This window comes from Aotus nancymaae, unplaced genomic scaffold, assembly GCF_030222135.1.
Source record: "Aotus nancymaae isolate 86718 unplaced genomic scaffold, 86718_ANA_hifiasm-v0.15.2.pri h1tg000028l, whole genome shotgun sequence".
NCBI lineage: Eukaryota > Metazoa > Chordata > Mammalia > Primates > Aotidae > Aotus > Aotus nancymaae.
Window position 1 is genome coordinate 10,188,630 of NW_026988441.1, and position 25,773 is coordinate 10,214,402.

At 51.3% G+C, this 25,773-nt stretch overlaps 1 protein-coding gene across 1 annotated transcript; it reads right to left on the reverse strand.

The window, feature by feature from the left end:
• Positions 1–416: 416 nt before the first annotated feature.
• Positions 417–25,773, reverse strand: CEACAM19 (CEA cell adhesion molecule 19). The gene is made up of 9 exons (XM_012446561.3): positions 25,763–25,773; positions 22,202–22,265; positions 21,224–21,592; positions 11,127–11,277; positions 9,284–9,367; positions 8,068–8,114; positions 6,708–6,790; positions 5,115–5,168; positions 417–1,316 (listed from the first exon to the last, which is right to left on the reverse strand). The coding sequence occupies exons 2-9, from the start codon at positions 22,254–22,256 to the stop codon at positions 1,260–1,262; spliced, it is 900 nt and encodes a 299-aa protein (XP_012301984.2). The 5' UTR covers positions 22,257–22,265; positions 25,763–25,773; the 3' UTR covers positions 417–1,259.

The window sequence follows — 25,773 nt, forward strand, 5'->3', positions numbered from 1 at the left end:
TTTCTTGCCTTTTCCCAATTCTATTTTTTTTTTTTTTTTTTTTTTTTTGAGACAGAGTCTTGCTCTGTCGCCCAGGCTGGAGTGCAGTGGCATGATCTTGGCTCACTACAACCTCCACCTCCCAGGTTCCAGCAATTTTCCTGCCTCAGCCTCCTGAGAAGCTGGGATTACAGGCGCCTGCCACCATGCCCAGCTAATTTTTGTATTTTTAGTAGAGATGGGGCTTCACTGTGTTGGTCAGGCTGGTCTGGAACTCCTGACCTCGAGATTCGCCCTCCTCAGCCTCCCACAGTGCTGAGATTACAGGCGTGTGCCACCGTGCCCTGCCAGGAGTTTTGGTTTTGTTTACTACCAAGGCTGCAAGAGTCTGACCTAGGCCTGGCATACAGCAAAGGCTCATTTATTGCTGAGTGAATGCATAGATTGGGGGAGTGACAAAGCAGAACCCACCTTTGGGACCAGGGGCTGGGGCGGGGTGGAGAAGGGAGCTCCTGTGCTGAGGGACTTGATGGGATTCAGGGTGGGGGCAAGGCCAGCAGCTGGCAGCAGGTTCTCAGAGGGGCAGGGGCATCCTGAACAGGGAAGGGTCCGGCAGCCTTGGTCACCTTGCTGGAACTGGCGTGTGGGACCACAGGCCTGTGAGGCTGGGCCTCTCTGCCACCTGAGGCCTGCATGATGGGGGGGTCTGCCTTGTCTCCAGGGGAAAAGAGCCTGAGGGTCACTGGTGGAGTGGGGGTAGGGCATTGCAGCGAGCCAAGATCGTGCCCCTGCACTCCAGCCTGGATGACAGAGACTCTGTCTCAAAAATAAAAAGGAGCAGAAAGGTCAGTGTGGTGGAGACAGAGTGGGGAAGGAGGAAAGGGTGGGAGGTGGTGTTAGGGGACAGTTGGTAGCCCAGCCAACTGCCTGGGAGGCAGGCCTGAGGCCACCCCCTTGTCCCCAAATATCCAGATCCTGGGGGGCTTTGGGATGGGAGGGGCCCAGAGTTTGCCTTTCTAGACACACAGCCCGGGCCAGCTGGCTTGAAAGAACAGACTGAAGGCAGGGCGTGCACTCAGGGGCTGCGCAGGGAACTGGGCCTGTTCCGGGCTCCTGTTCCCCTGCTGGGACACCTGCCCCACGTGGTGCTGAGTCTTTGGCCGAGTCCACCTCATCAGCCCCACAGCCCCCGATGGCCTCGTCCTACTGGTCTTAGGCGTGAGGCTCCCAGAGGAGGCTGGGGCCTTGTCTTCTCCCCGGCTGGCCTGGCCCAGGACCCATCAGGAGGTTGGCACCAGCTGGCAGTAGGGGGCAGGGTCAGGGTTTAGCAGGTCCTGCTTGGGGGGAAGAAAGAACAGAATGATGACTGGGTGGAGGGTGGGAGTCTGGGGCAAACACACAGGGACAGAGGCGAGACCGAGTGAGATGGAGAGAAAGCAAGCCACAGAAAGGATGGAAGAGAATGTGGGAAGAGTGAGACTCAGAGACAGGAGGACCCGGAAGAGGCCACAGAGAGGATGGAAGAGAACATGGAAAGAGAGTGAGACTCAGAGACAGGAGGACCTGGAAGAGGCCACAGAGAGGATGGAAGAGAACATGGAAAGAGTGAGACTCAGAGACAGGAGGACCTGGAAGAGGCCACAGAGAGGATGGAAGAGAACGTGGGAAGAGAGTGAGACTCAGAGACAGGAGGACCTGGAAGAGGCCACAGAGAGGATGGAAGAGAACGTGGGAAGAGTGAGACTCAGAGACAGGAGGACCTGGAAGAGGCCACAGAGAGGATGGAAGAGAACGTGGGAAGAGAGTGAGACTCAGAGACAGGAGGACCTGGAAGAGGCCACAGAGATGATGGAAGAGAACGTGGGAAGAGAGTGAGACTCAGAGACAGGAGGACCCGGAAGAGGCCACAGAGAGGATGGAAGAGAAAGTGGCAAGAGAGTGAGACTCAGAGACAGGAGGACCCGGAAGAGGCCACAGAGAGGATGGAAGAGAAGGTGGAAAGAGAGTGAGACTCAGAGACAGGAGGACCCGGAAGAGGCCACAGAGAGGATGGAAGAGAACGTGGCAAGAGAGTGAGACTCAGAGACAGGAGGACCCGGAAGAGGCCACAGAGAGGATGGAAGAGAAGGTGGAAAGAGAGTGAGACTCAGAGACAGGAGGACCCGGAAGAGGCCACAGAGAGGATGGAAGAGAACGTGGCAAGAGAGTGAGACTCAGAGACAGGAGGACCCGGAAGAGGCCACAGAGAGGATGGAAGAGAAGGTGGAAAGAGAGTGAGACTCAGAGACAGGAGGACCTGGAAGAGGCCACAGAGATGATGGAAGAGAACGTGGGAAGAGAGTGAGACTCAGAGACAGGAGGACCCGGAAGAGGCCACAGAGAGGATGGAAGAGAACATGGAAAGAGAGTGAGACTCAGAGACAGGAGGACCTGGAAGAGGCCACAGAGAGGATGGAAGAGAACATGGAAAGAGTGAGACTCAGAGACAGGAGGACCTGGAAGAGGCCACAGAGAGGATGGAAGAGAACGTGGGAAGAGAGTGAGACTCAGAGACAGGAGGACCTGGAAGAGGCCACAGAGAGGATGGAAGAGAACGTGGGAAGAGTGAGACTCAGAGACAGGAGGACCTGGAAGAGGCCACAGAGAGGATGGAAGAGAACGTGGGAAGAGAGTGAGACTCAGAGACAGGAGGACCTGGAAGAGGCCACAGAGATGATGGAAGAGAACGTGGGAAGAGAGTGAGACTCAGAGACAGGAGGACCCGGAAGAGGCCACAGAGAGGATGGAAGAGAAAGTGGCAAGAGAGTGAGACTCAGAGACAGGAGGACCCGGAAGAGGCCACAGAGAGGATGGAAGAGAAGGTGGAAAGAGAGTGAGACTCAGAGACAGGAGGACCCGGAAGAGGCCACAGAGAGGATGTAAGAGAACGTGGCAAGAGAGTGAGACTCAGAGACAGGAGGACCCGGAAGAGGCCACAGAGAGGATGGAAGAGAAGGTGGAAAGAGAGTGAGACTCAGAGACAGGAGGACCCGGAAGAGGCCACAGAGAGGATGGAAGAGAACGTGGCAAGAGAGTGAGACTCAGAGACAGGAGGACCCGGAAGAGGCCACAGAGAGGATGGAAGAGAAGGTGGAAAGAGAGTGAGACTCAGAGACAGGAGGACCTGGAAGAGGCCACAGAGATGATGGAAGAGAACGTGGGAAGAGAGTGAGACTCAGAGACAGGAGGACCCGGAAGAGGCCACAGAGAGGATGGAAGAGAACATGGAAAGAGAGTGAGACTCAGAGACAGGAGGACCTGGAAGAGGCCACAGAGAGGATGGAAGAGAACATGGAAAGAGTGAGACTCAGAGACAGGAGGACCTGGAAGAGGCCACAGAGAGGATGGAAGAGAACGTGGGAAGAGTGAGACTCAGAGACAGGAGGACCTGGAAGAGGCCACAGAGAGGATGGAAGAGAACGTGGGAAGAGAGTGAGACTCAGAGACAGGAGGACCTGGAAGAGGCCACAGAGATGATGGAAGAGAACGTGGGAAGAGAGTGAGACTCAGAGACAGGAGGACCCGGAAGAGGCCACAGAGAGGATGGAAGAGAAAGTGGCAAGAGAGTGAGACTCAGAGACAGGAGGACCCGGAAGAGGCCACAGAGAGGATGGAAGAGAAGGTGGAAAGAGAGTGAGACTCAGAGACAGGAGGACCCGGAAGAGGCCACAGAGAGGATGGAAGAGAACGTGGCAAGAGAGTGAGACTCAGAGACAGGAGGACCCGGAAGAGGCCACAGAGAGGATGGAAGAGAAGGTGGAAAGAGAGTGAGACTCAGAGACAGGAGGACCCGGAAGAGGCCACAGAGAGGATGGAAGAGAACGTGGCAAGAGAGTGAGACTCAGAGACAGGAGGACCCGGAAGAGGCCACAGAGAGGATGGAAGAGAAGGTGGAAAGAGAGTGAGACTCAGAGACAGGAGGACCTGGAAGAGGCCACAGAGATGATGGAAGAGAACGTGGGAAGAGAGTGAGACTCAGAGACAGGAGGACCCGGAAGAGGCCACAGAGAGGATGGAAGAGAAGGTGGAAAGAGAGTGAGACTCAGAGACAGGAGGACCCGGAAGAGGCCACAGAGAGGATGGAAGAGAACGTGGCAAGAGAGTGAGACTCAGAGACAGGAGGACCCGGAAGAGGCCACAGAGAGGATGGAAGAGAAGGTGGAAAGAGAGTGAGACTCAGAGACAGGAGGACCTGGAAGAGGCCACAGAGATGATGGAAGAGAACGTGGGAAGAGAGTGAGACTCAGAAACAGGAGGACCCGGAAGAGGCCACAGAGAGGATGGAAGAGAACGTGGCAAGAGAGTGAGACTCAGAGACAGGAGGACCCGGAAGAGGCCACAGAGAGGATGGAAGAGAAGGTGGAAAGAGAGTGAGACTCAGAGACAGGAGGACCTGGAAGAGGCCACAGAGAGGATGGAAGAGAACGTGGGAAGAGAGTGAGACTCAGAGACAGGAGGACCCGGAAGAGCCAGGGAATGTCGTAGACACAGTGACAGAGACGAAGAGGCAGGAGAGACAGAGATCGGAGACAGAGAGAGACTGAGGAAAGACAGATGCAGAGGAACAAAGACGTGTAAAGAGAGGCGTCTTAGACGCGGCAGCATGAGCAAACTGCAGACAGAAAGACAGAGAGATTAAAGAATACAGCCAGAGAAACGAGAGAGAGAGAGAGAGAGGCTCCAAGAAAGGGGAAGGCACACACACACACATATGTAGGCCACGGAGAAAGACAGAGACACAGGGACAGATGGCAGACGGGAGGGAGGGAGAGGGACTGAGCCCTGCCACGGGGTTTCACTGGGTCCCTGACTGGCTGTGTGGCCCCTAGCAATCCCCTGTCCCTCTCTGGGCCTTGTTCCTCCTGTGCAAATTCAAGCTTCTTTTGCAAAGAAGGAAATTGAAGGCTTGGGAGGAAAAGGACTTGCTAGGATCTCTCAGGGAGGTGGTTTTGGGCCTCTCCGAGAGCTGAGACCAAACTTGCGGGGAGGAGGGGAGGAGAGCCCCAGTTTTGGTCATCTTGACCCCTCCCCACCCAGGCTTCAGGGCTCCTGGATCTGTGGGGTCCCCCCACCCCTCCAAGCTCCCAGCTCCATACCTGGTATTGGTGGTTCTCTGGCCCTGCCTGCAGGGGTGGGGGTGCGGGCAGGGGCTGCAAGGTAAGGACATGAGTTGGGTGGGCACCCGACACCCCCCGTCCTCTAACTGTTGACCTTTGATGCCGGGACAGTCCCAGATTCCAAGTCCCCATCACCGCTCCCAGACTTCGAGGCCCCCGGCAGAGGGGATTAGCTTCCCCGCACCTCAGCGTCCTCTGACGAATGGGCACTGGGCCCGGCTTCATGCGGTGCCCAGTGGCCTGTCAATCACCCCGTTAACGCTCAGTCTATCCCTGTCAGCACCTCTGGTTCGGAGCTCTTAGCCTTAGAGTTTTAAGTTTCTCTTATTTTTTACTTTTGAGAAAGAGACAGGATCTCGCTCTGTCACCCCAGCCAGAGTGCAGGGGTGCAATCACAGCTCCCTGCAGCCTCAAACTCCTGGGCTCAAGCGATCCTCCTGCCTCAGCCTCCCTGGTAGTTGAGACTATAGCTGCACACCACTATGCCTGGCCAGTTTTTTGTAGAGATAGGGTCTCACTATGTTGCCCAGGCTGGTCTCAAATTCCCCTCCTCAAGCAATCCTCTCACCTCGGCCCCCCAAAGTGTTGGGATTTACAGGCGTGAGCCATCATGCCCAGCTAAGTTTCTCTTTTTATTTAATCTAAATAATTTTTTTTTTTTCTGAGATGGAGTCTCGCTCCCATTGCACAGGCTAGAAGTGGTGTGACCTCGGGTCACTGCAACCTCTACCTCCCCAGTTCAAGTGATTCTCCTTCCTCAGCCTCCCGAGTAGCTGGCACTACAGGTGCACGCCACCACGCCCAGCTAAGTTTTTGTGTTTTTAGTAGAGACAGAGTTTCACCGTGTTGGCCAGGCTGGTCTTGAACTCCTGACCTCAGGTGATCCACCTGCCTCGGTCTCCCAAAGTGCTAGGATTACAGGTGTAAGCCACCACCCCTGGCCTAAATAAGTTACTTTTATAAACTTTTCAGTCCGGTGCAGTGGCTCACGCCTGTAATCCCAGCACTTTGGGAGGCTGAGGCAGGTGAATCACAAGGTCAGGAGATTGAGACATCCTGGCTAACCGGTGAAGCCCTGTCTCTATTAAAAACACAAAAAATTAGCCAGGCATGGTGGCGGGTACCTGTAATCCCAGCCACTCAGGAGGCTGAGACAGGAGAATCGCATGATTCCAGGAGGCGGAGGTTGCAGTGAGCCCAGATCACGCCACTACACTCCAGCCTGGGCGACAGAGTGAGACTCTGTCTCAAAAACAAACAAACAAACAATCTTTCATCCCTCCTCTGCTCCCCATTATAAAGGGAGTAGCTGCTCAGTGCAGAAAACACAGACAAGTATAAAAGAGAAGACAAAACCCACCCACCAGCCTCCACACCCCAGAGACAAATACCGCTTCTGTTGTGCTGCTCCCTGCCAGTCTTTTTTCCTTAGGATTGTTAAAAACAGGGAACGGTATCGAGAGTTAAGGTTCCCAAACTTGGTGTCAAGGTGGCGTGGAGGACCACAGCCAGCTCAGAGAGGAGGCACCTGTTAGCGTCGGCTTCAGGGGAGAGGCCAGGGACGGGACTCACCAGGGCTGGGTTCGTGGACCCCGAGTCACTGATGGGGGACACCAGGAGGATCGGAGAGGGCATCACTTCATAGATGTTGTCGTCTGAAACGGGGGACAGGGGAGGTGCCAGCTGACAGATGGGCCCCACAGGCCACTCTGGCTGCATGTTGATCTTCATTTATTTATCATTCAACTAAACTCTTCTTCTAGCCAAACCCAGTGCTGGGGACACAGGGGTGACCACGACAGTCCCGGGCCTGCCCTTCGGGGCTCACAGTCCAGTGAGGGAGGCAGACCAGTCTCCAGAGTGACAACCTGGAGTGTTTAGGGCTGGAGTTGGGAGACTGGGGGTGGGTGGGAGCCCAAGAGGGAGTGCCTAAGCAGCCTAGGAGTTAGGGAGGGCTTCCTGGAGGAGGAGACATCTGAGATAGTAGAGAGAAGTGAGAGGTAAGAAAAGGCAGGAAGGGCGGGGCACGGTGGCTCATGCCTGTAATCCCAGCACTTTGGGAGGCCGAGGCAGGTGGATCACGAGGTCAGGAGTTCGAGACCAGCCTGGCCAACATGGTGAAACCCTGTCTCTATTAAAATACAAAAATTAGCCTGGCATGGTGGTGCGTGCCTGTAGTCCCAGCTACTCTGGAGGCTGAGGCAGAAGAATCGCTTGAACCCAGGAGGGGAGGTTGCAGTGAGCTGAGACTGCACCACTGCACTCCCGCCTGGGCAACAGAGCAAGATTCCTTCTCAAAAAAAAAAAAAAGGGCAGGAGAGGGTGTGTGCATGCAGAGGTCTGGTGAGAGAGCCAGCTGTGTTTGATATGTCTTGACCGTGTGTGTGTATGCGTGTGTGCAATTTAATTAATTGTTTATTTTTTTGAGGAGAGTAATGTTACATATGAGAGATGAAGCCAGGGAAGTCAGTGGGAACCAGCTTATGAAGGGCCTTGAGAACAACGTTAAAGAGCCTAAACTTTGTCCCAAGGGCACTGGGGAGCCATGAGGGCCTTTGAGCAGAGGAGTAACAGGATCAGAATTTTAGAAAGAACTTGCCCCAAGATGGGTTGGAGGTGTCTGGAGGCTGAGAGACCAGTGAGGAGCTGGGAGTGGGGGTCTAGGAGGCTGGGAGTGGCCTGTGGGCATGGATGGGACCCACCCGCATGGTGGGATGGGAGTGCCAGACACTGAAAAGAGAAAAAGCCGGTTTGGGGTGGGTGCCGATGTGCTCAGATGATGAGGGTGGAGTTCAGGGGGCCCCAGAGAGGTCTCGGGGCAGGTGCATTGGGAGGCCCCTGAGTGAGGGAGAATAAGGGGCGTGTGGCTATGGGGGAGAAGGGAGGAGCTGACAGGAGGGCTGATTAGAGAGATCTGGGGCTCCTGCCTTACCAGCATCATGACCAGGGCCCAATTCTGGCTTCTCTGTGGTTGCCATCCTGGGGACACATGGAGGGAACCAATGTTAGGCTAGAGACACTCAGGTGGGTGGAGAGAGACGAAGAGAAGCTGGAAATCCCACCAGGCCTCGGAAAGCCACATGGTCTCTCTTTCAGAGTGAGCTAGGAGAGGCCTGAACTATCCCAGGCTCTTCTTCCGTAATCCCCATCCGCAATCCTTCAGTTTCCCTAGCCACCACCTGATGCCAATGAGCACCGTTCCCCAAACGGCACCATTTACAGAGATCACCTAAATGGTGCAGCTCCAACCACCTGTCTTAGGATTTCCTTAATATTGCTCTTTACATTGACTCATTTGCATTTATTTATTTATTTATTATTTATTGAGATGGAGTTTTGCTCTTGTCCAGGCTGGAGTGCAATGGCATGATCTCAGCTCACTGCAACCTCAGGGAAGACAGTGGGAACCAGCTTGTGAAATGCCTTGAGAACCATGTAAAGTAGCCTAAACTTTGTCCCAAGGGCACTGGGGAGCCATGGAGGGCCTTTGAGCAGAGGAATAACGGGATCAGAATTTTAGAAAGACCTTACCTCGGGATGGATTGGAGGTATCTGGAGGTGCAAGTGATTTTCCTGCCTCGGCCTCCCAAGTAGCTGGGATTACAGGTGTGCACCACCACACCTGGCTAATTTTGTATTGTTAGTAGAGATGGGGGTTTCATCAAGTTGGTCAGGTTGGTCTTGAACTCCTGACCTCAAGGGATGCACCCGCCTTGTCCTCCCAAAGTGCTGCGATTACAGGTGTGAGCCACCGCACCTGGTCTGAATACCCTTAATTTAAAAATTACACGGGAACCAGGTGAAGTGGCTCATGCCTATACTCCCAGCACATTGGGAGACCAAGGCAGGAGAATGCCTTGAGGCCAGGCGTTTGAGACCTGTCTGACCCACAAAGTGACATCCCATCTCTACAAAAATTACAAAGATTAGGCAGGCGTGGTGGCGTGCACCCGGGGTCCCAGCTATTTGGGAGACTGGGGTGGGAGGATGGTTTGAATCAGGGAGGTCGAGGCTACAGTGAGCTATATCATGCCACCGCACCCCAACCTGGGCGACAGAGCGAGACTTTGACTCTGAAAACAAAAGTACTCTTGATAACGCTATAGCAAGTTTGTTAATTTACCGAACAAGTATTTACAAGCACCAACCATGTGCTGGGTGTCACTGAAGGCACTGGGGACACAGCTGGGCACAAGACTGACAGGGACCCCTGGCCTCCTGGAGCAGATGCCCTAGCAGGGAGAGAGAGGGGAAGAAAGTTGTAACACAGCATTGACAGCAGATTATCAGGGAGCAACATTCCTTCCCCGTGAAGGAAAATGGAGAGTGGGGAGAGAGTGGAAGGTGTGTATGCAGATTTGAGTACATAAAATAATAATCGGCCAGGCGCGGTGGCTCACACCTGTAATCCCAGAACTTTGAGGGGCCGAGGCCGGCAGATACCTGAGCTCAGGAGTTTGACACCACCCAGAGCAACATGGTGAAACCCTGTCTCTACTAAAAAGCAAAAAATTAGCTGGGCGTGGTGGTGCACGCCTGTGGTCCCAGCTACTTGGGAGGCTGAGGTCAAGAGAATCACTTGAGCCCTGAAGGCGGAGGTTGCGGGGAACCGAGATTGCTCTACTGCACTGCAGCCTAGTGACAGAGCAAGACTCTGTCTCAGAAGAAGAAGAAGGGGAGGAAGAGGAAGACGAAGAAGAAAGAAGAGGAGAAGGAGGAGAAAGAGGAAGAGGAGGAGGAGAAAAAGAGGGGGAAGCAAAAAATTCGTGGCACCTAAGGGAGAGTTGAGAAAGGACAGAAAACTGCTGCTTTCATATTCTGGGAACTGTTGAGTGGCAGAAAAATTATCTACAATCAACTCAATCAATTTCAAGAGATAAAGTTCTGAGGACGCTGATGTCATAAGAAAGGAATTCTTCACGAACAGACTCTCCCTGGGGGAAACAGGACCTCACCTCTCTCTCCCCGCACAGAGGTGGGCAGCATCTGACAGCTTTGCTGCCGCTGTCCACGCCCCTTGTTTGACAACGGCATCCACTTTTCCTTTGGAGAGCCGGTCGACACTCTCAATCCATTTGATTATACGGGGCTGGATCTATCCCAGGCTCTGGGGCGCACAAATAGCCCAGGTTTGTCCAATCAGAGCTTTCCTTAGCCAACAACCCCTGGCCACAGTGGTTGGGTCATGAAAAGTCATGTGATCTGAGTTAAGCCAATGAGAGGTAGGTTTGGGCTTTCGCTGAACTACCGGGAACTGGGCGGTCTCCTTGCTAGGAGTTGCTAAATCCGTGGAGTATAAGCCTGCGCCCCCTGGGAGCGATGTTGTCACACCAGGGGAGAGCCGGCCTGAGAATGAAGCTACCGGAAAAAAAATAGAGTTGAGGAGTATATGGAGGAATTGCTTGAGAACAGGGAGCTCCTGGATGCAGCACATCCTGAAGTTAATAAGTTATGCAGTATTAAACAATTCCTTGTTTTTGCGCGGAGAACAGTGGCTCATGCCTGTATTCTCAGCACTTTGGGCGATGGAGGGTGGAGGATCACCTGAGCCCAGGAGTTCGAGACCAACCAGCCTGGGCAACATGGCAAAACCCCATCTCTACAAAAATAAAATAAAATAAAATAAGCTAGGCGTGGTGGTGCACGCCTGTAGTCTCAGCTACCTGCGAGGCTGAGGTGAAAGAATCACCTGAGCCTGGGGAGGTCCAGGCTGCAGTGAGCCGTGATTGGGCCACTGCACTCCAGCCTGGGTGACAGAGCGAGACCCTGTCTAAAATTCTTTGTTTTTGATAGGTCAGTTTAAGAGTAGGTTTCTGTCCCTTGCAATGCAGAATTCTGTTTGATACAGGATAGAAAGATCCTTTTCACCCCAGGAGTTTCAAGATTTGATGAGATTGTGTATGAGCCAGATGATGTGACTTGTGGAAGAATCCACGGGGCTTGAGAAGACAGTGGGAGGAGACAGGGGAGGGACGCCTGGGGACCCTGTACCTGTGGCTCTGGCCCCTCCAATTCCTTGTCACCAGAAGATAGGCAATGCAGCTGATGAGAAGGGCCCCAGCAGTAAGAGATCCAATGATGGTGGCCGCCAGGATCCCAGCATTGGTGGGCAGGTGTGTACTGGGCAGCTCTTTATTCCTTTCTAAGAGGTGAGAGAAAGAGAGGGGACTGTGCGGTGTCTCCTGAGGGCTTCCCCCTCCCCCCACCGACTGCATCAGTGACTGCATGGAGCACTGATATGCAGTTCCCTATTTCCAGCCCAGAGCTTTCTTGGGCTTTTCAGATCTGAGTATCCAACCATCTGGGTGGCACATAAAATTCAACATGTCCCAGTGGGCCAGACGTGGTGCTCACACCTGCAATCCCAGCAATTTGGGAGGCGGAGGTGAGCGGATCACTTGAGCCCAGGAGTTTGAGACCAGCCTGGGCAACATAGTGAGACCCCATCTTTATTAAAAAAAAATTTTGGTCTGGGTGCAGTGGCTCACGCCTGTAATCCCAGCACTTTGGGAGACCGAGGCAGGCAGATCATGAGGTCAGGAGTTCGAGACCAGCCTGGCCAAGATGGTGAAACCCCCATCTCAACTAAAAGTACAAAAATTAGCCCAGTGTGGTGGCACGCACCTGTAATCCTAGCCACAGGCAGGAGACTCACTTGAACCCGGGAGGCGGAGGTACAGTGAGCTGTGATCGTGCCACTGCACTGTAGCCTGGGTGACAAAGTGAGACTCCATCTCAAAAAAAAAAAAAACATTTGGCTGGGTGCGGTGGCTCACACCTGTAATCCCAGCACTTTGGGAGGCCGAGGCAGACAAATCACCTGAAATCAGGAGTTCGAGACCAGCCTGACCAACATAGTGAAGCCCTGTCTCTACTAAAAATACAAAAATTGGCCAGGCATGGTGGCGTGCACCTGTAATCCTAGCTACTCGGGAGGCTGAAGCAAGAGAATCACTTGAACCCAGGAGGCAGAGGTTGTAGTGAGCCAAGATAGTGCCACTGCACTCCAGCCTGGGCAACAGAACAAGGCTCTGTCTCAAAAAAAAAAAAAAAAAAAAAAAAAAAATCATCATGTCCCAGATGGAACTCCTCAGCTCTCCTATCTCAACGTCGCTGCTCCCTAGGATTTCATACAGTCCTCAGCACATCCAGAACCTGCTTGCCGACGTGCTCCCCCATCCCACCCCATCAAACTGTTTTTTTTCTTTTTTGAAATGGGGTCTCACTCTGAAACTCTCTCGCTGGAGTGCAGTGGCGTGGTCACGGTTCACTGCAGCCTCGAATTCCTGGACTTAAGTCATTCTCCCACCTCAGTCCCCCAAGTAGCTGGGACTACAGGCACACACCACCACTCCTGGCTAATTTTTAAACTTTTTGTAAAGAAGGGGTCTCACTAAATTACTCGGTCTGGTCACAAATTCCTGGACTCAAGCTGTTCTCCTGCCTCGGCCTCCCCAAGTGTTGGGATTACAGACGGGAGCCCCTGAGCCTGACCCAATCCGCTCTGCGTTTTCTCACCTCAGTTGATGATACTTGAATCCTTTTAGCAAAAGGATGAGGTTCTGGTGCTGAGAAATGTTAAGTGTGTGAATATTGAGAAATGCCGAGTATATGATAGAATATATTGTTTGCTAGGAAGAACGATGGCAAGGAAAACCTAGCCGTCCCCCCACCCCCAGCAGAAAACTGCTCGAGGCATTCCAAGGTGGCAGGACAACGGATGAACATCATACACCGGTTAAAACCATTCCTTGGATAGCTGACCCTGCCCCCGTGGCTCCCTCGTGGAGAATACTTCATAGGTTGTTTGTGATCAGTGGTAATCGGGCAGCAGCTGCCTACTTGGCGTGTTTTGTGTTACGAGAAAATACCGAACACCTGCATGTTAATAATGATCACCTGTTCAGAGAGACTAACTGCGGGGATCAGCGGCTGCTCCGGGCCTTCAGCCTGGAATGCTGTCAGCCCCTGAGGCTCTCAGCTTGGAAGGCTGCCGGCCCCCCCCCCCGATAGACCCACTTTGCTGTTCTATCCGGGTGTCTGCCTCTTAGTTCCTTCAGCCCGTCTGGGTGGGGGGGTCTGTATGGCCGAGCTGGTACTCGGTATTCTGGGCTGGGTTTTCCAGGAGATGGAGGGGACTTGGAGGATTCTTAAACTGGACTTGCCAGAATTAGGACCACGCCTACCCGACTCTTACCCTCTGACCTCCCAGCTTTAAAGCTGGACATCCGTTTTATCCCAGCTCTTCTTGGCAGCTAAGCTCATAGACGGTGAGGTCCTAATGCTGCCTACTGGCTGTGTGACCTCGGACAAATTAATCTGTGACTTGGTTCATCTGTGAAATGAGAATAATATGAATACCTAGCTTTTAGGGTGGTTATGAAGTTTGAAATACACACGTACACACACACAGATACACACAGACACACACACAATGCTCTCTCAATGATCCAACAAAGAAGTAGGCTCTGTGCCATTTTACAGATAAGGAAACTGAGGCTCGGAGAAGTAAATCGACTTTACGGCTCACGATAAGTGCACGCTGTGACCATACCCAGGCCACCTGAACTCCTAATGACCACACTGTGCGGCTTCCAAAAGGGGCGCCTGTGACCTGGGAGCCCTGAAAGGGTGGGGAGAAGCCACTTCAGGCTCCATGAGTGAAGAAAGGACTTATCTCCAACCAGGCTAGAGTGTCATTTTATGCAGATTTGTGTAATCAAATTAATGCATAGGTTGAGTCAACTTTTGCCTATTTCATTTCTCTAAAATTTTTTCTAGTCACCGTCCAAAACCCATTTTAAAATTGAACTAGGGGCCAGGCGTGGTGGCTCACACCTGATCCCTAACCAATCCCAAAGGATCCTCCACTTACATTTAGCCACCTCAAGGTCCCTCCCCCGCGCCAACAGCCTCCAATCAGGGAGTACTTCAGGGTACCTGAAGCTTTTCCTGTTTTCCACTATGAAGCTCTCTCTCTCCTCTGCCTGCCTTTGAGTCTCTGCCTAAATACAAGTGACTGTGGCTGACTCCCTTGCCACAGCAGGCTCTGAATGAATAGCCTTTGCTTTTTCCATTTGGTTGGTCTTTGTTTATTTCCACAGCTTAAAAAGCCCCAGCTTCTCATAGGTTTGTCAAGCCAGGGTGTGCGCGGTGGCTCATGCCTGTAATTCCAGCACTTTGGGAGGCCAGGGAGAGCAGATTGTTTGAGGCCGGGAGTTCGAGACCAGCCTGGACAACATGGCGAAAACCCTTCTCTACCAAAAATACAAAAATTAGGCGTGGTGTCGGGTGGCTGTAATTCCAGCTACTCCGGAGGCTGAGGCAGGAGAATCACTTGAATCTGGGAGGTGGAGGTTTCAGCGAATGGAGATCGAGCCACTGCACTCCAGCCTGGGCAACAGAGTGAGACTCCATCTCGAAAGAAAAGAAAGAAAAGAAAAGAAAGATTGGAAAACCAAACCTCGTATCTTCTCACTGATGCGTGGGAGCTAAGCTGTGAGGACGCAAGGGATGAGAACGATACAATGGACTTTGGGGACTTGGGGGGAAGAGTGAGCGGGGGGACGAGGGTTAAAAGACTACACATATGGTGCCGTGTGTACTGCTCGGGTGATGGGTGCACCAGGGTCTCACAAATCACCACTGAAGAACTTACTCATGTAACCAAACACCACCTGCAGCCCAATAATGTATGGAAAAATAAAATTGTAAAAAATCAATTGTATATAAAAATATTGTGTATTTTTTATTAAAATTATTAAAATATTGGTATATGTTATTAAAAATAAAGTTACACTCAGGCTATGTGTATAAGATGTCTATAAACATAAATAAATTTTATGTTTAGACTTGGGTTGTATTCCCCAAATATCACATTATGTATATGCAAATACTAAAAAAAAATCCCAAGGCCGGGCGTGGTGGCTCATGTCTGTAATCCCAGCCCCTCGGGAGGCCGTGGCAGGCGGATCATCTGAGGTCAGGAGTTCGAGACTAGCCTGACCAACATGATGAAACACCATCTCTACTAAAAGTACAAAAATTATCTGGGCGTGGTGGTGTGTGCCTGTAATCCCAGCTACTCGGGAGGCTGAGGCAGGAGAATCTCTTGAACCCAGGAGGTGGAGGTTGCAGTGAGCTGAGATTGTGCCATTGCACTCCAGCCTGGGTAACAAGAGTGAAACTCTGTCTCAAAAGAAAAAAAAAAAAAATCCCAAATCTGAAACACTTTGGTCCCAAGCATTTCAGTTAAGGGACACTCAAGCTGAACCTCCGTGCCCGGGGCTGGCTTGTTTCCAGGCTATCCAGCGCCTGTGGAGTCGTCTGCTTCGTCAGTCCTGCTGGAGACTTGCGTTCTTAGCTTCCTGTGCAGTCGGGAGCTGCCATGTGGCCCAGGCTCCCCCAGAGGCACCTTGTGAGACTTTGCTTTGGAAGCCAGAGGCACAAGAGCGCAGCACCACGCGAGGCGCATCGATGGTGAACATGGCAGCCAACGCATCCACCAACATATGGGCTCCATGAGGGCAGAGATCTTTGCGTGCTTCCTTCTTTCTTTATTTTGAGACAGAGTCTTGCTCTGTCACCGAGGCTGTAGTGCAGTGGCACCATCATAGCTCACTGAAGCCTTGAATTCCTGGGTTCAAGAGGTCCTCCCACCTCAGCATCCCCAGTAGCTAGGACTATAGGCTTTCACCGCCATGCCTGGTTAATTTTTTTATTTTTATTTTTGACATGGAGTTTTGCTCTTGTTGCCCAGGCTGGAGTGCAATGGCGCGATCTTGGCTCACCACAACCTCTGCCTCCCAGGTTCAAGCAATTCTCTTGCCTCAGCCTCCGAAGTAGCTGGGATTACAGGTGCCCGCCACCACGCCCAGCTAATTTTGTATTTTTAGTAGAGACTGGGTTTCACTGTGTTGGTCAGGCTAGTTTTGAACTCCTGACCTCATGATCCGCCCACCTCGGCCTCCCAAAGTGCTGCGATTACAGCCGTGAGCCACCGCACCCGGCCTTATTTTAACTTTTGTAGAGAAAGGGTCTCACTTGTTTCCCGGGCTTGTCTTGACCTTGTGGGCTCACGAGGTTGAGGCAATCCTCCTGCCTCAATCTCCTGAAATGTTGGGTTGACAGGCACGGGTCACTGCTCCTGGCCTTTGTCTGGTCCCTTCTGTATATCCTCAGTGTCTGGCATACAGTAGGTCTTCCACAGATGTTTGCTGAATGAATGAGTGAATGAACGACTACAGCTCTCTGATGCCCCAGAGGCAGGAATTCCTTGCTCAGCACTGACACTGTGGGCCACACTTGCTCTTGTGGGAGGGAGCAGCCCTACTGAGTCATTGCAGCTTGTTCCTGGGTCTCAGCCCCTGGGAGATCCCATGAGCCTGCAGTGCCCTTTATTACATCCCTTTCTGCACATGCCAGCTGCAGTCAGCTTCTGTTGCAGCCTCTAAAGACACCCCAGACCCCCTCACAATTAAGGGAGAGAAACAAGTGAGTCACATGGGATACAGGACATGCTCCCGGACATTTCCACTCCCCACCCACATGGAGGGGCTGCTGGAAACAGAATGCTTGTATCCCCTTCCCATTTCTTTTCTTTTTTTTTTTTTCTTTTGAGATGGAGTCTCACTCTTTTGCCCAGGCTGGAGTGCGATGGTGCAATCTCGGCTCACCGCAACCTCCGCCTCCCGGGTTCAAGTGATTCTCCTGCCTCAGCCTCCTGAGTAGCTGGGATTATAGGCATGCACCACCATGCCCGGCTAATTTTGTATTTTTAGTAGAGACGGGGTTTCTCCGTGTTGGGCAGGCTGGTCTTGAACTCCTGATTTCAGGTGATCTGCCCACCTTGGCCTCCCAAAGTGCTGGGAAACCAAGCGTGAGCCACCACGCCTGCCCCCCTTCTCATTTCATATGTTGAAACTCTAATCCCCAATGGGATGGTATCATATTTGGAGATGGGGTCTTTGGGAGGTGATTACATCATGAGGGTGCAGCCTTTAGGATGGAATGAGAGCGCTTATTAGAAGAGACATGAGAGGGCTTGCTGCCTCAATCTCTTCTCTCAGCCATATGCAGACACATTGAGAACATAGTGATTTGCGAATCAGAAAGTGAGCCCGCCTCAGACTGTAGATCCGCTGGCACCTTGATCTTGGACTTCCTGGCCTTCAGAGCTGTGAGCCATAGATGTTTGCTGTTTCAGACACCCACTCTGTAATAGTTTGTTATAGCAGCCAGAACTGACTAAGGCAGGGACTGAACTGGGGGCCACTGCTGCCCTTACATGTTCAGAAATCATGACCTTCTATCCTTAAATGGCTTGGCTGCTGAGGACTGCCCAGTACAGGCTGGACACAGAGGAGGCCCTTGGTGGGGGGCTGTTTCCTGCAGGAACCAGTGAATGAGCGATTTAGCATCTGCAGGGGGCAGCTACGTGCCTTCGATTCAGGTGGCCCTGTATTAGAATCCTGACTCTGCCACTGATTTGCTGATTTGTTGTCTGGTGTTCTAGAGATGTCTTAAACCACCTGAGTCTCTGTTCCCTCCTGGATAAAATGGTGATTCAACCTGTGTGCCTCTCAGATCTTGCCTCCCTGCGTGCTCCTTGCTCACTGTGGGAAGAAGGAAAGTTCCTCTTTAAAGTTTCCTTTCTTGTTAAAGAACAAATCATAAGTGTGCTAATAACTCTTTGTTAAACCCTAGCCTATGTAGCTGTTAGACATGCCACGCATACAGGCACGTAGTACATTCTATGTTCTTGTACTTTAACCAGGATATCTGTGCTGGACGTGCTCACAGCCATGTCCCAGTTCTCCATTGCTTTTACCTGTTTAGAAAAGTTTTAAGTTGTTAGCCAATTGGGTTTTAGTTTAGATTGTGCAGTCTGGCTCCAGCCAACGGAGATCAGACACAGCAGTAAGGATGACCCCAAATGCATAAGGGATAAATATATCTGTTTTCCTTTGTTCATTGTACTCTCATGGCAAGATGGCTAGCGAGGGTCCCCTTCCTGCAGTCCAGGAAGTAAAAATTGTGTTGCTGAAATATCTTTTGTCTCAGTGCTGATTTTTCTTTGAGGCATGGAGCATCTGTTTCCAACACTCACCAACAAGCTAGTCTAGCCTCGGGGCCTTTGCACCTGCCGTTCCCTCTGCCAGGAGCTCTGTCTCCCCAGCTATCTACATGGCTCCCTCTTGTCTTGGTCCATTAGGGCTGCTATAACAAAACACCATAAACTGGGTGGCTTATAAACAACAAACATTTATTCCTTACAGTTCTGGAGGCTGGGAAGTCCAAGATCAGGGTGGCAGTGTGGTCTGGTTCTGGTGAGGACCCTCTTCTGGATTGCAGATTGCTAACCTCTTGCTGTGTCCTCTCATGGTGAAGGGGTCAAATGAGCTCCCTTGGGCCTTAGTTAGAAGCACAAGAAGGGCCAGTGTATTAGTCAGGGTTCTCCAGAGGGACAGAACTTACAGGGCATATGTATATGTATTAATAAAAAGGAGTTTAGTAAGGAGAATTGGCTCACATGATCACAAGGTGAAGGCCCATGATAGGCTGTCTGCAAGCCAAGGAAGAAAGAAGCCAGCAGTGGCTCGGGCTGAGTCCAGAAGGCCCCAGACAGGGAAGCCAGTGGTGCAGCCTTCAGTCTGTGGCCAAAGGCCCCAGAGCCCCTGGGAAGCTACTGGCACAAGTCCAAGAGTCCAAAGGCCAAAAAAACTGGAGTCTGATGTCTAAGGCCAGGAGGAGCAGAAGAAAACGCCCAGCATAGGAATAAGAAGGAAGCCAGAAGTCCCTGCAAGCAAAATGATCCCATCTTCTGTTGCCTGCTTTGTTTTTTGTCTCACTGGCGGCCGATCGGATGGTGCCCACCTGATATGGATTGGCTGTGTCCCCACCCAAATCTCATCTTGAACTGTAGCTGCGATAATTCCTGTGCATTGTGGGAGGGACCCGGTGGGAGGTAATTGAATCACGGGGCCAGCTTCCCCCATAGTGTTCTCATGGGAATGAATAAGTCTCATGAGATCTGATGGCTTTATAAGGGGAAACCCCTTTGGCTTGGTTCTCATTCTCTCTTGTCTGCCACCATGTAAGACGTGCCTTTCACCTTCTGCCATGATTGTGAGGCCTCCTCAGCCACGTGGAACTGTGAGTCCCTTAAACCTCTTTTCTTGGGTATGTCTTTAACAGCAGTGTGAAAATGGACTAATACACCACCCACACTGAAGGTGGGTCTTCCTTGCCCAGTCCACCAAGTCAAATGTCAATCTCCTTTGGCAACACCCTCACAGACACACTCAGAAACAATACTTCACCAGCTATCTAGGCATCCTTCAGTCCAATCCTGTGATGCCAAATATTAACCATCACAGCTGGGCATGGTGATTTACTCTTGTAATCTCAGGACTCGGAAGCCAAGGTGGGAGGATTGCTTGAGGCCAGGAGTTTGAGACCAGCCTGAGCAATACAGTAGACCCTGTCTCCACAGTCTTTTTTTTTAAACGAAAAAAAAAATATATATATATATAAGGGCATAAAATCCATTCACAAATGCTCTACCCTCATGATCCAATCACCTCCCACGAGCCCCATTTTTTTTTTTTTTGAGATGGAGTCTTGCTTTGTTGCCCAGCCTGGAGTGCAGTGGCACAATCTCAATTCACTGCAACCTCTGCTTCCTGGGTTCAAGTGATTCTCCTGCCTCAGCCTCCCAAGTGGCTGGCATTACAGGTGCCTACCACCATGCCCAGCTAATTTTTGTATTTTTAGTAGAGACGGGGTTTTACCATGTTGGCCAGGCTGATCTCGAACTCCTGATCTCAGGTGATCCACCCTCCTCGGCCTCCTAGAGTGCTGGGATTACAGGCATGAGCCACCACGCCTGGCCCGAGCTCCACTTTCTAATACCGTCATCTTGGGGGTTAGGATTTCAACATATAAATTCTGGGGGGATGCAGACATCAGTCCACAGCACCTCCCTCCCTCAATCACCTTCTTCTGGTATCTCCTCTAAGGTCACTTCTTCAGTGAGGTCTCCCTGATGACCTCCCTTCCCACGTCACATCATCTGGTTCATATTCTTTACTCAGCAAGTCATAACCACTGCGTGCCTCTATTTTTCCATCTGTAAAATGGACACAATAATGGCACCCACCTCATGGAGTTGCTTTAAGATAAAACTGAGTAAATACGGAGTAGTGGTTCTCAACCAGGGGTGATTCTTCTCTCAGGGTGGAGACATTTGGTAATATCTGAAGACATTTTTGGTTGTCACGACTATGAAGGTGCTACTGGTACCTAGTGAGTAGAGGCTAAGGGTGCTGCTGAAATCTCTGCAATGCACAAACCCTTTACTAGGAGGAATCGGCCAATACAAAACATGAGTAGTGCCAAAGCTGAGAAACTATGCTTTAGGAAAAACAGGTTTAAGACAGTACCTCGCTCTTAACAAGCACCCAAGAAATGCCAACTGTCATTATTGTCCACCACTCTGTCCCTTACACTTTACCCCGAGTGGATTCATCGGTAAATACTCGCCTTATGAACATAAAGATTGAGGGATGCATTCCTTACAACCAGGCATACAGTAAGTGCTCAATAAAAATTTAGTGGCCAGGCACGGTGGCTCACGCTTGTAATCCCAGGACTTTGGGAGGCCGAGGTGGGCGGATCACCTGAGGTCAGGTGTTCGAGACCAGCCTGCCCAATATGCCGAAACCCCATGTCTACTAAAAATACAAAAATTAGCTGGGCGTGGTGGCGGGTGCCTGTAATCTCAGCTACTCGGGAGGCTGAGGCAGGAGAATTGCTTGAACCCAGGAGGCGGAGGTTGCAGTGAGCCGAGATTGTGCCACTGCACTCCAGCCCGGTGCCAGGCACAAGGCAGGCATTTCATAGATATTTTATTAGTTAATGCATGTGAGGGTTAAAGGCTATCTCCGGGGATTGGTATACAGTAGACACTCAATATGTATGAATAAATGAGAGAACCAAATGAAATGGTGTTTGCACAGGGCCTGGTGTGTGGTAGCTGCTCAGGGCTCATTAGCTTCCCTATCTCATCCCCAGACCCTAACACTTACCAGCTACCTGGACCTCAGTCTTTGCCTTCATAGTCCAGTCAGAGTTGATGGTGATGGCTACTTGGTAGGTGCCGCTGTCTGTAGGCTGGGCGCGGCGCAGCAGCATGGAACCATTGGGGAAGCCCACAATGTCTCGCTGTCCCATGGCGCTGCCATCCCTTTGGGGCCGTTGTATCCCGGGGATGTAGGTAAATAGCCTCGTGCCTCCATAGATCTCCTCCCCCAGGTACCAGTTGACATCCTGGAAGGTGTCTGGGACACCCTGGACAGACAAGAGAAGGTCTTGGTTCTTTTGAGGCTGCTCTGGAATCTTCTGGATGTGGAGGGCTGCCTGGGAGCTTTGGAGCATCCAGAGGACCAGGATTGAGGCTGTGGGAAGTTATAGAGAAGGGCTGAGATCAGGGGTGTTGCCAGGGTCCATGGCATGCTCCTCTCTAGACAGAGATTTTCACTGGGGAGCAAGGACTCTGAGTGCTGCTCATTGGAAACAGTGCTGGGATTGATTATCGATGTCTGCCGTGGGTGCAGGAGTGGGAACACAGGCATGGATACCACAGATTTGCCATCCTACTGATCCAGAGGTTTTTCTACATTGAGATGCTGTGTGGCCTGCTTCTAAACACATGGACTCTATGAATTCATTCATTCATTTATTCAATCAATACTTATAGGCATGTATAATATATAAGCTACAATACCAACTATATATAATACATCTACACTTCTTTCAATGTTTAGGCATTGGAGATGTAGCAGAGAACCAAACAAGCATAAAGTCCTGCCTTCATCATCCCGACATTACAGAAAATTCCACAGATAAAACGATGATGAGGATGTGATTCCGTTGCCCCTCCCCATCTTACCCTAATTTCATCCGCTCAGATCATCTTTCCCTACTTCTAAGAGGAAGCTTCAGTCCCTGGGCTGAGTCCCTCATCCCTTTTCCCCCTCGGCCTTTATGATGTATTTCCTCCTTACCTGAGAGCAGGAGGCTCTTTGAGAAGCAGCCCTGGATCCCCATGGGAATCTCCATCTCGGCGTCCTGTGGATATGCCAAGGGCCCAGAAGCTGAACACTCAGGGGGCCAGAGGGCTGGGCCCTGGCTGTCTGAAGTAGGCAAGCTCAATGGGGATCCCAGGGGTGCCTTAGAGACCCCGCTGAGGCTGGCCCAGCCCTAGCATCCCCTGTTCACAGGCTCTGGAGGCTCCACCTATAATCCCTGGGATGGGAGCACAGACACAGGTTGAACCAGTTTTTCAGGGTGACTGGGGAACTTCCCAGGACTCCTCCCCTGACCCTCTTCAACCTCTTTTTCTCACTAGGGTGACTGTAACAGCAGTCACTATAACAATAGTCATAGTAGCCTCTGTTTGAACAACTCCCCAGGGTTTGCTCATTCAGCAGCCACCATAAATAACTGTTCCCATTGCACAGATGTGAAAACAGAGGCCCAGGAAGAGGCAAGTCTGCCAATAGACAGACGTGGGATTTCACCTGTGGCTGACTCACTTGAAAGCTCTAAGACAGACCACGCGAGGTGGCTCATGCCTGTAATTTCAGCATTTTGGGAGGCCGGGGTGGGTGGATCATGCAGTCAGAAGTTCAAGACCAGCCTGGCCAACATGGTGAAACTCCGTCTCTATTAAAAATACAAAAATTAGTCAGGTGTGGTGGCAGGCACCTGTAATCTCAGCAACTGGGGAGGCTGAGGCAGAAGAGTCACTTGAACCTGGGAGATGGAGTTTGCAGTGAGCTGAGATCGCACCACTGCAGTTCAGCCTGGGTGACAGAGCGAGACACTGTCTCAAAGAAAAAAAAGAAAGCAAGAAAGCTCTGGGCCTAGTATTTTAGTCTTGCTGTATTTCCATTCATGAACATTGAATGTCTTTCCATTGAAATTTGTCACTTATAATTTCATGACTATTTATAGTTTTCAGAGATGTGTTATTATATATTTTTTGAGACTGAGTCTCGCTCTGTTGCCCAGGCTGGATTTCATTGTTCACCACAGCTTCCAAATTCTGGGCTCAAGCAATCCTCCCGTCTCAGCCTCCTGAGTAGGTGGGACTACAACTGTGTACCACCATGCCCGGCTAATTTTTTTATGTTTTGTAGAGATGAGATCTCACTATGTTGCCCCAGCCTGGGGTCGAACTCCTGGGCTCAAGTGATCCTCCCACCTTGGTCTCCCAAAGTACTGGGATTACAGATGTGACTCATCACACCTGGCTTAGCCTAGTTTTTTAAAAAGCATCCTCCATTCATTCATTCATTCATTCATCCAGCACACATTCCCAGTGCCCAGTTGTGGGTGCTGGGTGATGTTGGTGACACAGTGATGATTGAGACCATCGTCTGTCCACAGTAGGGTACACAGTCCTGTAGCATGTGGGGGGCACATCCCTCCCCACACAGTGATGATCCAGAGTGATCAGGGCTGGAATGGAGGAGGCCAGGAGTCTGGGAGAGCCCAAGGTGACACACCTCATTCAACCTGAGGGGTAGGGAGGGCTTCCTGGAGGAGGGGGCATCTGAGCTGAGACCTGGAGTAAGTAGAAGTGAGGCAGATGATGGGGTGAGGCTGGGTGAGGGTTACCAGGCAGCATAAACAGCAATGCAAGGGTGTGGAGGCTGATACAGTCATCAAGGCGAATTGAGGAGGTTGCAATATCCTGGGTGAGTGGAGCCAGGAAGAAGCACGTGGGACATGTGTGTGTGAGGCTGGGTGGTGTACTCTGTTGGTTGGATCAACAGAGCTTGGGTGATGGAGAGTCTAGTGTTATGTTGTTTAATATCATAGCTATTAGTCATATGTGGCTATTTAAATATAAATTTAGGCCAGGCACGGTGGCTCACACTTGTAATCCTACCTCTTTGAGAGGCCGAGGTGGGAGGACTGCTTGAGCCTAGACATCAGCCTGGGCAACATAGTAGCTGGGACTGCAGGCATGCATCACCATGCCTGGCTAAATTTTGTATTTTTAGTAGAGATTGGGTTTTGCCATGTTGGCCAGGCTGATCTTGAACTCCTGACCTCAGGTGATCCTCCTGCCTTGGCCTCTCGAAGTGCTTGGATTATAAGCATGATTCCATCTCTACACAAAAAATTTTAAAAATTAGCTAGCTTTGGTGGCTCTTGACTGTAGTTCCAGCTACTCAGAAGGCTGAGGCAGGAGGATTACGAAGCCTGGGAGGTCGAGGCTGCAGTGAACTTTGATCATGACACTGCACTCTAGCCTGGATGACAGAGTGAGAGAGACCCTGTCTCAAACAGAAAATGCTGAATAGGCTGGGCACAGTGGCTCATGCCTATAACCCCAGCACTTTGGGAGGCGGAGACAGGCGGATCACGAGGTCAGGAGTTGAAGATCAGCCTGGCCAACATAATGAAACCCTGTCTCTACTAAAAATACAAAAATTCTCGGGGCGTGGTGGTGCACGCCTATAATCCCAGCCACTGTCCACCGGGAGGTGGAGGTTACAGCGAGCCGAGATTATAGCACTGCACTCCAGCGTGGGCAACAGAGCAAGACTCCATCTCAAAAAAAAATTGAATATATATGTATATGTAAAAATGTATATATATGTGTATAAATATGTATATATATGTGTGCATATATATTCAAAGCAATTAAAATTAAATGCATTAAAAAATGCAGTTTCTCAAACTAGCCACTTTCAAGTGCTCACTAGCCTCGTGTGATCAGTGGCTACTACACTGGACAGCACGGATGGAGAATGCTTTCATCATCATCTCAGAAAGTTCCATCCGGGATCGAGAGCTGACCTAGGGATTTGAGGCAGGCATGCCAGGCATTTCTACCTGGTGAGGGCCATGGGGAAGAGACAGTGAGGTCGGGGTGTGGTGTATCCATAGCACTTTGTGAGTGTCTGAGCGTTCTGGACACATGTCTTCAGCCTGTTGGGGGTGATGGTATCTTCCAGAGGCCCCAGGTTGAGGCAAATTAGGAATCTTTTGAGACGGAGTCTTGCTCTATCATCCAGCTGGAGTGCAGTGGCATGATCTCGGCTCACTGCAACCTCCGCCTCCCAGGTTCAAGCAATTCTGCCTCAGCCTCCCGAGTAGCAGGGATTACAGGCATGCGCCACCACATCCAACTAGTTTTGTATTTTTAGTAGAGATGGGGTGTCTCCATGTTGGTCAGTCTGGTCTCGAACTCCCGACCTCAGGTGATCCACCCACCTCGGCCTCCCAAAGTGCTGGGATTACAGGTGTGAGCCACTGCGCCTGGCACACCTAGAAGATTTTATGCTGAGTTCGTGGGTCAGAGTACCCTCAGAATCTACCTTCACTCCTTCTTTTTTGAGACAGAGTCTCGCTCTGTCGCCCAGGCTGGAGTATAGTGGCATGATCTCAGCTCACTGCAACCTCCGCCTCCTGGGTTTAAGGGATTCTCTTGCCTCAGCCTCCCCAGTAGCTGGGATTGCAGGTGCCTACCACCACGCCCGGCTTATTTTTGTATTTCTAGTAGAGACGAGGTTTCACCATGTTGGCCAGGCCGGTCTCGAACTCCTTACCTCAGGTGATC